General features: G+C 44.3%; 1 protein-coding gene across 2 annotated transcripts in view; it reads left to right on the top strand.

Annotated features, from left to right (window-relative positions):
• The window catches only part of MTMR10 (myotubularin related protein 10), a 57,211-nt gene that overhangs the window by 549 nt on the left and 42,997 nt on the right, over positions 1 to 13,665 (top strand). For both annotated transcript variants that reach the window (XM_062205003.1, XM_062205002.1), the window contains exons 2-3: positions 42 to 102; positions 12,653 to 12,789. In XM_062205003.1, coding sequence (XP_062060987.1) covers positions 42 to 102; positions 12,653 to 12,789 — 198 coding nt within the window. The remainder of the gene's footprint in view (positions 1 to 41; positions 103 to 12,652; positions 12,790 to 13,665) is intronic.

Here is a 13,665-nt window from a genome sequence, read left to right as displayed (position 1 = left end):
GTCTTGAGGGCGGCCTGATGGATTTCGCTAATGTATTTCAGACTGACGATCAGATCAGCTCGGAACCGAAGATTAAGAAACTGGAGCCAGTCCTCTTGCCAGGTAAACGGAGTTCCAGCAGGTACCTGGGCGTCGTGTGTCTTGATCTCGGAGTAGGATGTGCCTTTGTTTTAAACTCTCTCCAGTTAGAAGCCGAATGCCCGAGAGATGAGCTGCTTAGCAAACGACAAGGCCCGCAGCAACAAAAATAACGACGATTGGTGTTTGCTCTGGAACGTTTCTAGCGTCATTGAAAACTGTCAGGGATATATATCACTCCCTTATTCTCTTTTCTTGGTCTCCTGAAATGTCCCTTTCGAAGGGAAGTATGCCTTTAACTGCCTGGGTAGTGAAAGTACTCTTTGCCCGGCTTGTCTGTCTGTAGTTTCGAGCATTTATGATTAGTAGGTCATCATTTTAATGCCTTTTGATAGGTTGCAAAGCAACTCGTGTGGTGTCTGTGTCTCTGTAGTGGTAACAGCTCGGTGAACCTGGAGTTACTCCCTCGGCGGTTGTCTTTGAGGTTGTCAGCTGTATTTGCAAGTTAGCTGGTTGCCCTTTTGGAGAGGGTTTCCCAGCACAGCCCCTGTTGACATTTTGGGCCTAGTAATTGTTGAGGGAGCTGTTGGGTGCGAGCATCCCTGGCCTCTACCCAGTGGGCGCCGGTCGTACCCCCCCCCCCATCCTCCACCAGGTAGCTGCAAGTTAGCTGCCACATCCACAGTGTCTCCAGGCATTGATCGCTGTGTGTGTGTGTGTTACACACCTTGTGGGGAACACAGTCTCCAGGTTAGGAATCACTGCTTTAGGACAAGAACTGCCTTGGAGGATTTTAGAGACAGGATAGGGATTGGAGCTGGGTTTGTTTTAGAGCCTACAAAACAGCATTCAGTTTGTATTTTGAGTCATGTAACAGTTGTCTAATCATTAGGAAAAGTCAGTTGTTTAATAAGGTGCTTGGGAGAAGGAGCCTGATACTTAGGAAAGCCTGTTTTAAACCTGAAGTATAATCAAATGCCAGTTTGTGTGGCTTTTCGCAGCATTTTAAAATCTCAGTCATTATGTAAAGTCACCTTTAAGGAGTATCAATTAAAATCTTACCCGTAATAACTGGAAAAGTAGAGACGGGTACATTATAAACATCGACCTTTGGCTCCCTATGGTATAAACTAACCCATAACCTTCTTAAACTTTGTTGTGGGCCTTAGTTATACATGTTTCTCCTTGATTTCCTCCGTGTTTTTCATCCAGAATTACTGAGTAGCGCTCGCACCCTGTGTCTGCTCTCGCTCACTCTTAGTCACTGCAGGCGTTGGAACGGCAGAGACGGGAAGCGGCTCGTCTTGGATGAGTGCCTGGGAGTTGCTGAACTTCGGCTTCCTCGACTTTGGACAGGCCTGGTTCTGAGGTCTTTATGCCCCCCTTCCAACACTGCTGTCTCTCCAGTCAACACATAGTCTTAGCTTCTCAGGATGGTGCTTGATTTTTTAAAGCTAGCTTTAAAGTTAAAGATACGCTCATGAGAACTGTTTAAAAAAACTTGGGATTTCTCATTGAAGGGTTATCCTGTAAAAATTACTAAAAAAAATCTTTCTATATAAGAGTCAGTTTTCTGAGAAAGATTTGATACCCAGTTCCTGCCTGTAAGTGGTTTACTTGTCCTAGAAATGATAGCCAAATCTGGGTCTTTTAATGGCATATTAAGGAATTATCTGGCCTGTGTTAATTTTTCTTGCATTGAATTCCACATCACAGTTAACCTGTGAACATGACTCTGTCATCCAGCCTTCTGTTGGTATTTGACCTATCCTTGTAGAACCCTGAACCAATCCCAAATTTTTTTTTTTTTTTTTTTTTTTTTTATTTGAAAGAGTTACACAGAGAGAGAAGGAGAGGCAGAGAAAGAGAGGGGTCTTCCATCCGATGATTCACTCCCCAGTTGGCCGGAGCCGCACTGATCCAGAGCCAGGAGCTTCTTCCAGGTCTCCCACATGGGTGCAGGGGCCCAAGGACTTGGGCCATCTTCTACTGCTTTCCCAGGCCACAGCAGAGAGCTGGATCAGAAGTGGAGCAGCCAGGACTCAAACTGGTACCCATACAGGCTGCCAGCACTGCAGGTGGCAGCCTCACCTGCTGTGCCACAGCACCGGCCCCCAAATTGTTGTGTCTTTTGCCCTTCCTCCTCATGCCCTCTGTTTTTATCTTCTCACCCTGGTCTTTGCACACTTTCCTGGGTATGTTCTCCCTGACCATCCTACAGTGGCCTCTCTTTCCTGCTCTACCTCTCATGTCACATCTCTGAATACCACTAGAACCTCTGTTGCTTCTCCTTTGACCCTTACCCTTCTGCTACACCCATGAACTCTGGAAGACAAGTGGGAAGTAACTGAAGTATTGGTGACCTATGACCTAGACTAGAGGCTGCTAATGTGGCGCAGTGTGGAAATCTAACGCCTGTAATGCCAGCATCCTGTGAGAACACCAGTTGAAGACCAGACCCAGCTGTTCCACTTCTAATCTGACTCCTGCTAATATGCCTGGGAAGGCAGCGGAAGATGGCCCAAGTCATGGGCCCTTGCCTTCCATTTGGGAGGCCTAGATGGAGCTCTAGGCTTGTGGCTTTAGTCTGGCCCAGCCCTGGTCTGTCTGTCTGTCTGTCTCTCTCTCTCTCTCTCTCTATCTCTCTCTCTCTGTGACTCTGCCTTTCAAATAATAAATCTTTAAAATAAATGAAGACCTAGGCGAGGCTAGGGCTTTTACTGAGGGGTTGAAGAATGTAGTTCTGGCCTTCATTATAGTCAGGAATCAGGAGAAAACTTAGCCAAGTCACCTGTGGCTTCACCCAGGCACACAGGACAAAAAGTAATTGTTCAGAAATCTAGTCTCGTGTGCTGTGTTTTGGCATCATGCCTTGGGTCCTAGGATATCTTACTTCAGGTGCCCGAAGTTTGAACTCTTAATTCAATAAGCAGATGAAAATTAGAACACAAAATCAATTGTTTATTTGTGTGCAGTCACCATGTGTTCTTTTGGGACATAACAAGGCTAAATTTAAAATGTTCCTCATCTTTTATTAAGTAAAGAAAATAGAAGAAATTGACTAGTGATTTAATTTAGGTTGTGGCTGTGTTCGTAATCTTCAGCTTTCTTGGTTTGTAAAGCCGCTTGAGGTGGAGCCCGTACCCAACTGAAATCCCTGGTGCTGATGTCTGGCATGCCTGGGCCGCGGCGGACGCTGCAGGGCTTGCCACATGAGTGGCTGAAGGGACTCCTGCCTGCTCACACGGCTACCTTAGCCATGCACACAGATCAGCTCCCAGACTGAAGGATAAAAGGAAGACTTATTTTATGCTAAGTATCTCATGAGCATTCTCCTAGAGCCTAGGGTTGAAGGGTTGAAATCCAGTACTCTGGCCGGCGTCGTGACTTAACAGGCTAATCCTCCGCCTTGCGGCGCTGGCACACCGGGTTCTAGTCCCGGTTGGGGCGCCGGATTCTATCCCGGTTGCCCCTCTTCCAGGCCAGCTCTCTGCTATGGCCCGGGAAGGCAGTGGAGGATGGCCCAAGTCCTTGGGCCCTGCACCCGCATGGAAGACCAGGAGAAGCACCTGGCTCCTGGCTTCGGATCAGCGCAATGAGCTGGCTGCAGCGCCCATTGGAGGCTGAACCAACAGCAAAAAGGAAGACCTTTCTCTCTGTCTCTCTCTCACACTATCTACTCTGCCTGTCAAAAAAAAAAAAAAAAAATCCAGTACTCTATCAAAGTCATTAGCCTTAGCATACTTTTTGTTCATCTTCCATCGTAATGTGAGTCTGTCTTTGGTTAATTGATCACGTATGTGTAAAGTCACTACAGTACTTTCTAAAATTCAAGCAAGAATTTTAAAATGTATGTGTGTAAAAGTGTATATGTTTGTGTTCCAGCGTATTTGTTAAGGGTGTGGAATGTTGGTCTATGCCTGTCGCCTTTTGGCTAGCTGCCGGACTCTTGGAATGGTTCAGGGAGAACTTCAGTGTGTCCTGGGTGCCAGGCTCTGTACTAGCTGGCGAAGGGACTGGAGGTGCTGTGTGCTTGTATCACAGCGAGACCCAGGGTGATCTCCAAGCTGCCTGTGTAAGAAGTAGAATATTGTGACCTAGATCAACCTAGAGGTTGGCAAAGTCCAGCCAGGGCCTGGCCTCAAGTCTGGGTGAAGTGTTTACCCACCCTTGCTTGCAATGAGACAGTTACGAATGTAGCCTTCTTCCATAAAGCCAGGTTTGCTTGATTTAAGGCTCACCCCTCATGCTGAGGTACGTCCTTCTACCTTCTTTGGGGTTTTTATGTTATTTATGATGGTGATAGTAGCTAGTCTTCCTAACAGCACTGTCAAGTCAGGTACCATTTGATACTCATGTGACAGATGAGAAAACTATAGTCTGCAGAGGTTAAGTAGCTTGCCCAGTGTTGAGCAGCTAGCAAGGGCAGAGCCAGAGTTCTGTGCCCGGCTTCTAGCCTGTGCCTCCAACCATGGAGCAGCATGGCCTGCCTGGCTGCACGGTGACAGTAGGGTGCAGATTGCATGTCAGCCAGAGGGAGTTCTGGAAATATGTAAACCACATACCCTTTTCACAGCAGTGACAGATATTGACCATGTTCAAATAGAATCTTACAGTTTCAGCTGCCAGAAAACAGAATGTCTTGGGAGACAGTGGACTTCCAGTTGCTGCCTGCTCTAAAGCAGAGGCTGGGGATGCCGGTGACATCTTTGTGATGAGGATGGAAGATTTGTGGGGAGTAGGACTTGAAAGTATCTGCTGTCTTTCAGCCCGAGGGCGTGAGCGTTCTAAGGGTTTGTGAGCTAGGAGGGAGAAGAGTTGAAATGCTGGGGCTAGCAATAGTGCATTACTTGGTTCCACAGTTAAGGAACGTGTGCTCCATGTTCTTGGCAGGGAGGCAGAAGGATTGAGGAGGTGGGGAGCTTGCCCATACACTGGGTCAGTTCACTGGGAACCTGCTGAGAACAGAGGTTGTGAGACCTCAGAGGAAGGTCACCTAAGCCAGATGTGGGGCTAGGGCAGGGCTGTCAGAAAAGGCTTCCCAGGAAGTGCTTTGTTCAGTGAATCTTGAATGCCTGCTACACCTTTGCTGCTATGCTGAGGCTGTTTGTCCGCTCAGTTCTTTCCCTCTTCCCATGGACAGTGCTAACAGCACTTTTATTATTGGGATTAACTATGAGACTGATGGTGAATGCACTGATTGTGAGAGTCTTTTGTCATCAGATCAGAAACATGTGCACCATAGGCCATCTGGGAAATGGCAGTCACCACTGTTGTGTAGCTGTCCTGTTCGTGTTACATATTTCCTCTTTGGGTCCCTTAATGTACTGTGTGTGTTTTCTGCTTCACTGTCAGTCTTTCTCTTTTTTTTAAGATTTTATTTATTTTTTATTTGAGAGGTAGAGTTACAGACAGTGAGAGGGAGAGACCGAGAGAGATCTTCCTTCTGTTGTTTCACTCTCTGATTGGCCACAACGTTGGGAGCTTGGCCGATCTGAAGCCAGGAGGCTGGAGCTTCTTTGGGTCTCCCATGTCGGTGCAGAGGCCCAAGGATCTGGGCCATCTTCTACTGTTTCCCAGGCCACAGCAGAGAGCTGGATCAGAAGTGGAGCAGCCGGGACTAGAACCCACGCCCATATGGGATGCCGGCACTGCAGGCGGCAACTTTACCCACTAAGCCACAGCACCGGCCCCAACTCTGACTTTCAAATGAATAAATACAAATCTTTTCTCTTTTAAAAAAGAGAAACTCCTTATGAACCTTCATACATGCAATCCTACTAAAACAAGATAGAAATCTGAATTCTTTAATCGACAATTTGCTAACACTCTCTGACCTCAATCAGGAAGATTCCTTACTCTCTCCCAGATGTCTTCTTCCTTATTTATCCTTTGTTGCAATTACTTTATGTTCTATACTATCCCAACCCTCTTCTCTTTTCAAAATTTCATTCTAGTCACTTCTGAGGTCTGCATTATAACTGTTCCATTGTGGCTAGCACTCACTGGATGCGGTACTTGATTACATGCTTTTTTGTATTGCGTATGACCATGACTGGTAGAGTCAGACATTCTTAGTAACAATGACAAAGTCAGATATTTTGTATTTGTCTTCTACATACTTGCACCTTCCCATAATACCATTTAGGCTGCTTTAATTCCTGAATTTATTTAAAACTGGGATGACCAAGTTCATCTGAGACTGACCTGATTTTAGCACTAAAAATCCACATATTGGGGAAATGCCTCCATTCTAGGTAAAATGGTACGGTAGTTCATCCTACTTAAACCACAGGTTAGGGAGAAGACGTTTAGCCTAGTGGTTAAAACACCCTTGTCCCACATCAGAGTGCCTGGATTCTATTCCTGGTTCCCAGCTCAAGTCTTCCCTTGGAAGTAATCCTGATAGCTCACAGTAATTGGGTTCCTGCCATGCCACCCACCTGGGAGGCCTGTGGTGCCCTGGCCCATCCCAGGCTATTTCAGGCATTTGGGGAGTAAGCCAACAGTAGGGAGCACTCTCTCTCTGTTTCTGTGTCTATTTTGCAAATAAAATAATAAAGCCATAGGTTGAATTATGCATTTGGCCTTTACACATTGCATAAGTAAGTTAGCTACTGTGCACAATGAGATTTTCTCTTAATCTATTTTCCAAACTAAAATTCATAGGAAAATTTATGTCTATTCATCAAACATGTGTTGACTTTATAAATGTGTAACATGTTAGAAAAGATAATATAATATAATTGATCCTCAGGGAGTTAAAAACTTTCCTAGCTGTTAGCATTTGGAAATGTATTAACTTTAATTACATTTCCTTTCTTATTTATCTTTTCAGATTTCTTCCCTGGGAGGAATTGTAGAAACCGATAGCTGATATTCTGATTTAGAAGGTTTTTCTGTGATGCTTTTTGCTTTCCCACACTGAAGCTAATCTCCTGCTTGCTTTATTGTCTGTGAGGCTTTCCATGACTTCCCACCATTGGTGTGCTGGGAAGTGCCCGGTGGTGTGGGTAGTTCTGCATGGCTGATGGCGTGAAGCGCTGTGCTGATACAAGCACAGTGCGTGCTTGCATCGCCTAGCTCATGCCTCTTCACAGAATACGAAGCCCAGAATACAGGCTCAGTGACCTCTTCATGCTTTTATTAGGAGCTTCTTCTTCAAGGCTACTAATTTAAAATGTAAACAAAAACAGTCCAAGTACTTTTCTTTTATGTGTCTATTTAGAAAGAGGCCATCTTTGCCTGCTTTCTCCTCTCTGTTCGCGAGTTTTCTGGCCCACAGTTTTACAGTATATGGCAGTAGCTTAATGCGGCAGCTCCTATCCTTTTTTTCCCAGGTTATCAGCAGAAACTTGTTAGGTGAGCAGACAGTGCTTTGTGCTGAGTGCTGAGCTCTTTGGTGAGAAAGGAGCGTTTTGACACCTGGCTCTTCCGGACACCTTCCAGAAAGGTGGTCTGTTACTGCTCTCAGTGTCCTCCAGAGCTCTGTGGGGTCATGGCCACACTGCAGATTAAAGCACCGGCCCTCAGATGCCAAGTGCCTAACTGTATCTTCTAAGCCTTGTCTCACATAATCTTTTTTTTTTTTTTAAACATTTGTGTTTTCATTTGAAAGAGTTATACAGAGATAAGAGAAGAGGCAGAGAGAGAGAGAGAGAGAGAGAGAAAGGAAGGTCTTCCATCTGCTGGTTTATTCCCTGGATGGCCTCAATGCCAGGAGCTGTGCTGATCTGAAGCCAGGAGCCAGGAGTTTCTTCCGGGTCTCCCACACAGGTGCAGGGGCCCAAGGACTTGGCCATCTTCCACTGCTTTCCCAGGCCATAGCAGAGAGCTGGATCGGAAGTGGAGCAGCTGGGACTCGAACCAGAGCCCATATGGGATGCTGGCACTGCAGGTGGCAGCTTTACCCACTCGCCACAGTGTCAGCCCATGTTTCACATAATTTTGAGAGTTGTCACCCAACTCACCATCTCCAATGTGAGTTGGCCAACCTGTTCTGTAATATGCCTTGTAGTAAATGTTTTAGGCTGTGGTGTAGTAAGTTAAATTTTGGCCCGTAGTGCTGGAATCCCATATGGACCCTGGTTTGAATCCTAGCTGCTCCACTTCCCATCCAGCTCCCTGCTAATGGCCAGGGAAAGCAGTAGAAGATGGCCCAAGTGCTTAGACCCCTGCATCCACATGGGAGACTCAGAAGAAGCTCCTGGCTCCTGGCTTCAGATCAGCCTTGCTCTGGCCATTGGGGCCATTTGGGGAGTGAATCAGCAGATGGAAGACCTCTCTGTCTCTCCCTCTCTCTGTCTGGAACTGTACCTCTCAAATAAATAAATAAATCTTAAAAAAAAAAAAAAAGTCTCAGGTTTTGTAGGCTATAAGGTCTCTGTTGTGGGTACTCATCTCTCCTTTGTGCCTTGCAAGCAGTCAAATGCAGTCCACAAACGAATGGGCATGCCTATGTTTCATTATAATCTTATTTTCAAAATTAAGGCTCTGTTTGGCCTGTGGTCCACGGTTGACTATCTCCTAGACCAGGGTGGGGAATGTCTGGCCTACTGGCTGTAGTAGGCCTTTGAAATCATTTGGTCTGGGCCTCCCAAGGCAACCACAGGTGGGACTTGGAATGGAATAAATTTATAGGAGGCTGATTTCTAAGTTGATAATTTTGTGTGGCCTATGAATGATGTTATGAACATTCAGATGGTCATTGACAGAAAAAAGGCCCCACCCCATCCTGGACCCATTCAATACATTCTCCTTTTCTTTGTCTCATTCTCACTGCATTCATTTTACTTTTGTGTCAGAAAATCAGGTTTCTAGAGAAGGGATCTTGTGTGTGCTTCATAAATACAGTTAGCTGATGGTTGTGGTATAGCTGTAACATCCTGGTCACAAGCTCTCTATCTCTTCCTTTCCGTTATTACCTACACTCCACCTCTCAGGAATCTAAAATCCTGTTGTGTGGCTTGTGTTGTGTTGTTTTGAAGACTGATTTATTTGAAAGACAGATTAGAGAGAGAGAGAGGCAGAGATAAAGAGAAATCTTCCATCTGCTGGTTTACTCCCCAAATGGCCTCAATGGCTGAGGCTGGACTAGGCCAAAGCTAGGAGCCTGGAACTCCATCCAGGTCTCCCATGTGGATGGCAGTGTCCCAGATACTTAGGTCATCTTCTCGCTTTCCCAGGTGCATTAACAGGCAGCTGGATCTGAAGCAGAGCAGCTAGGACTTAACCAGTGCTCATGTGGATGCTGGCATCACAGGTGGTGGCTTAACCCACTGCACCACAATGCCAGCACTGTTTTGGTTTTTAAATAAACTTTTATTTCAGTATAACGTATAAGAAATATGTATGAGTTGTAAGTGTTAGAACTGGATGAGTTTTTGTAGCATTGCTTCAAGAGTCCTTTTCTGGGTAGGTGGGGTGGGTAAGGAAGGTGGTACAGTGTGAGATAATACATAGGGGCATACTCTGAGCCTATAGTTTTGGTACAAGGAAATCAGTGTTATAGGGCTATGTCCTCTATCTCTGAACTAGAATAATTAGGTTAGTTGTTTAAGTTAAAGGCCCACTTAAAGCTGCTAGCTAAGATTTATTGGGGAGAAAGGGTGAAGTATTCAATAACCCAGATTCTGATATGAGAATTGGCAAACTTCCTGTTCAAGGGCATTTAGAGGATTTAAATGTTGTGTTTGAATTAGTGAGTTCTGATGTATGTCCTTGCAATTTTTAATTTTTTCTCATTAGAATGCAGTTAAGACCAGTACTTTGTATCATTAAAATCAATTTTAGTGCTTGCTATATCTCTCTGAAGTACGTATAGTAACTTTATGCAAATATTGGGAGATAGGTTTCTGATTTGAAGTTATAACATTGAGTTGTAAAAACAAAAAACAAAGAAGAGAAAAAAAAGAGAAAAAATCGAGTTGTAAGTTCCAAATTTACTTCTTACTTTTTTTTTTTTTTTTGGACAGGCAGAGTAGATAGTGTGAGAGAGAGACAGAGAGAAAGGTCTTCCTTTTTGCCGTTGGTTCACCCTCCAATGGCTGCTGTGGCCGGCGCATTGCGCTGATCCGAAGCCAGGAGCCAGGTGTTTTTTCTGGTCTCCCATGCGGGTGCAGGGCCCAAGGACTTGGGCCATCCTCCACTGCCTTCCCGGGCCATAGCAGAGAGCTGGCCTGGAAGAGGGGCAACCGGGATAGAATCCGGCGCCCCGACCAGGACTAGAACCCGGTGTGCCAGCGCCGCAAGGCGGAGGATTAGCCTGTAGAGCCACGGCGCCAGCCAACTTCTTACTATTTTTAAGATTGTAGGAAAGTGGGTCCAACAGGTCCCTTGTCTGTGCATTAAGGAAAACATCAACTTTCCGTACTTACAGGCCAGTTAAAGAACCAGACAGGACAAGCTGAGAAACTCCCATTGGTTGATTTTTACAGTGCCTCCTGCATATGTAATCAAGCAGTAGTAGTTCTGCGACATTTTCCCAGCTTTATGTATGTTTACCCAGAGAGCCCTTACCTTCCAAGCCCACTTCGCTGCCTGGCCATGCTGAATTACTGATTTCCCTCCTGTCTGGATGTTTCTGCTGGCTGGAAAACCTGGTACAGCGCATTGACTGCAGTCACCTACACGGTCAACACTCCATTTTGCAGGCACCTACCATGTGGTGAGCACTGTTTTAACAGTGTGCTAATATTTCAACATTGATTAAGAATCAGTCCACCTGCTACCCTTATAGGATCCTGACAGTGAGGCAGGCATTAATTTGAACATATATGTGAGAACACTTCAAAAAGTTCATGGAAGATGGTATTAAAAGATGAGTATTTGGTGTAAAAAACCTTGAAATTCATGATCAGTTTCTAATAATTTGCATTTTACATGAAGTTTTTGAAGATCCCATGTATATAAAATTGTAGCACTATATGAGTATTAGAACTATATGATTATATGGAAGGAGAATTAATGTAGGCAGGAAAAATTTAAAAGAAAACATAGTCCTGAGAGAGTGACTGGGCGAAGAAAAGAGTATTCCAAGAGAGGGAAGCTTGTTCTTAGACTCCATAGATAGAAATGCTGTGGCATGTGTTGGGATTAATAGACGGCTGTTGTGTGTGAAGCAGGGAGCTGAGGAGGATGATGGCTGGCTAAGTGTGCAAGGGGCACATATGAAGGAAAGGCTAAGTGTGCAAGGGGCCGTATGAAAGAAGGGCTAAGTGTGCAAGGGGCCATATGAAGGAAGCTGGTCTTCAGAATGGAAACAGACCCAAGTGGTTTGAGCCAAGAATGTAGCATGAATAGGTTTTAATTAAATCTTCAAATAAGTTAGGGAGGCTGTTCTTAAAACTAGCCTTACACATTTTAAGAACTTTGAGTAGGAGCTTTTGTAACTCACATCTGCTGTAGCATTTTTGTTAGAGATGGTAGTTTCATTCTTCATGAATTGGTAGGTGTTGGGAGTGACTTCAGACAGAGTCTATCTATCACTGTTGAAGATTTTGTTTGTTTGATTGATTGATTTACTCAAAAGGCAGAGTGATGGAGAGACAGAGACACAGAGATCCTCCATCTGGTGGTTCACTTCCCAAATGGCCACAGTAGCTGAGTATGAACCAGGCTAAACCCAGGAGCTGGGAACTGCATCTGGGTTTCCCACATGGGTGGCAGGGGCCCAAGTTCCTGGGCCGTCTTCTGCTGCCTTCCGAAGCGCGTTAGCAGGAAGCTGGATTGAAGCAGGGTAGCAGGGCCTCAAAGCAGTGCTCCAGTCTGGGATGGCAGCATCCCAAGTGTGGTTTGACCCACTGTGCCACAGTGCTGGCCCCTGTTAAAGATTTGTATAATGATAGCAAAAGCAAAGTAAATCAGTACCCTAACTTTTCATCATTGACTCTAGAGACTAATGGCTTAAAGATGTTCCTAGATCTAGTTGAGTTTTAGATCTTGAAATTAAGGGTTAATGATAACTGAGCTTCAAATGGACTCTAGAAAATTACTCCTCAAAGGCACATTGTAACTTTGATTTTGATTTTTTATACTTATTTCTTCAATCTTTTTAACTCAATGTATATTTTAAAGTTTGTTGCCTACTAAGTTATAATTTGAGTGCAGAGAGAAACTGGATTTGGTTTTATGTAATGTATGTTAAAATAAAACTGAACTCTTTCTCGTTTTTTTATGAACGGGATCAGAGATGCTGGTTTGCGAGATCAGGTCACGTGTGAGTAGAACACAGATCTCCCATGAGGGCCCCGTGAAAGAGAAGGTGCTGTTCATTCTTCTCCGGAGTGCCCTTTGGCAGATACCTGAGGGCCTGAGGCACAGAGAGGGGTGCGGACTGCTCAGCCTTCTTCTGGTTCCACTGCCTTAGCCCCCTAACTTCTCACCTCAGTTCCCATGCCTTACAAATGGAGGATGGTGCTTTTTTGTTGTCCCTTTTTAGAGCACCCGTTAAGTAATTGGTGAATAGTCCTGTTATTGCCATCATCATGAACTGTTTGTTCTAGCTTGCACAGTGACTGTTGACATTTTATGGTGTAGTTATAGCTTACACATTTTTTTCCATTTTTTTTTTAAGGAGAAATTGTTGTAAATGAAGTCAATTTTGTGAGAAAATGCATTGCAACAGACACAAGTCAGTATGATTTATGGGGAAAGCTGATATGCAGTAACTTCAAAATCTCCTTTATTACAGATGACCCAATGCCTTTGCAGGTATGTTTTGTTTGTACACTGTTTAATTATGTCAGGATGTGTGACGTACTGTAAGTAGTACATATTATTATAAAAGTCAGTGTGGAAAAATTAAATTAGTAACTGATAGAATGTTGGGAATGCATTAAAATTCAAAATAAAGTTTGAAAAGAATGTTGGGATTTTAATAAGCAATAGAATTAATGAGGAATTTAAAAAAAATACCTTGCTTTGTTTGTTCTCTGTGATCATTGATATATAGGATGTATAACCTTTATGTAAAAGGGAATTACTTTCTTCCAAATCTTTCAACCTGCTTATAAAAACAAACATTTTTTTTTTTTAAAGATTTTTTACTTATTTACTTGAAAGGCAGAGTTACAGAAAGAGAGAGGGAGAGAGGGAGGGAGGGAGACAGAAAGATTTTCCATTCACTGGTTCATTAACCAAATGGCTGCAATGGCCAGGACTGGGTCAGACTGAAGCCAGGAGCCAGGAGCTTCTTCTGGGTCTCCCATGGGGGCACAAGAGCCCAAGAACTTGGGCCATCCTCTGCTGCTCTCCTAGGCACATTAGGAAGCTGGAGCAGAAGTGGAGCAGCTGGGACTCAAACCGGTGCCAATACAGGATTCTGGCATTGGAGGCTACAGCCCAACCTGCTACGCCACAGTGCTGGACCCTCCCTTTTTTATTATTCAAAAAGAACTTAATTAACAATTTTTTTATGTTTTATGGATTTTATTTTTTAATTAATTCATTCTGTTCCCAAAACATCAGATTCTAATTTCTAATGTATAACAAGAATGAGGAAAACTATTGATGAGCTCTTTCTTTAATAACCTTTGAACTGGGACCAGTTTTGTGGCATAGTAGGTTAAGCCATAGCCTGTGACACCA

This window comes from Lepus europaeus, chromosome 11 (genome assembly GCF_033115175.1).
Source record: "Lepus europaeus isolate LE1 chromosome 11, mLepTim1.pri, whole genome shotgun sequence".
Lineage (NCBI taxonomy): Eukaryota > Metazoa > Chordata > Mammalia > Lagomorpha > Leporidae > Lepus > Lepus europaeus.
The sequence above is the reverse complement of the archived record's forward strand: the minus strand, read 5'-3'. Positions and strand labels throughout refer to the sequence as shown.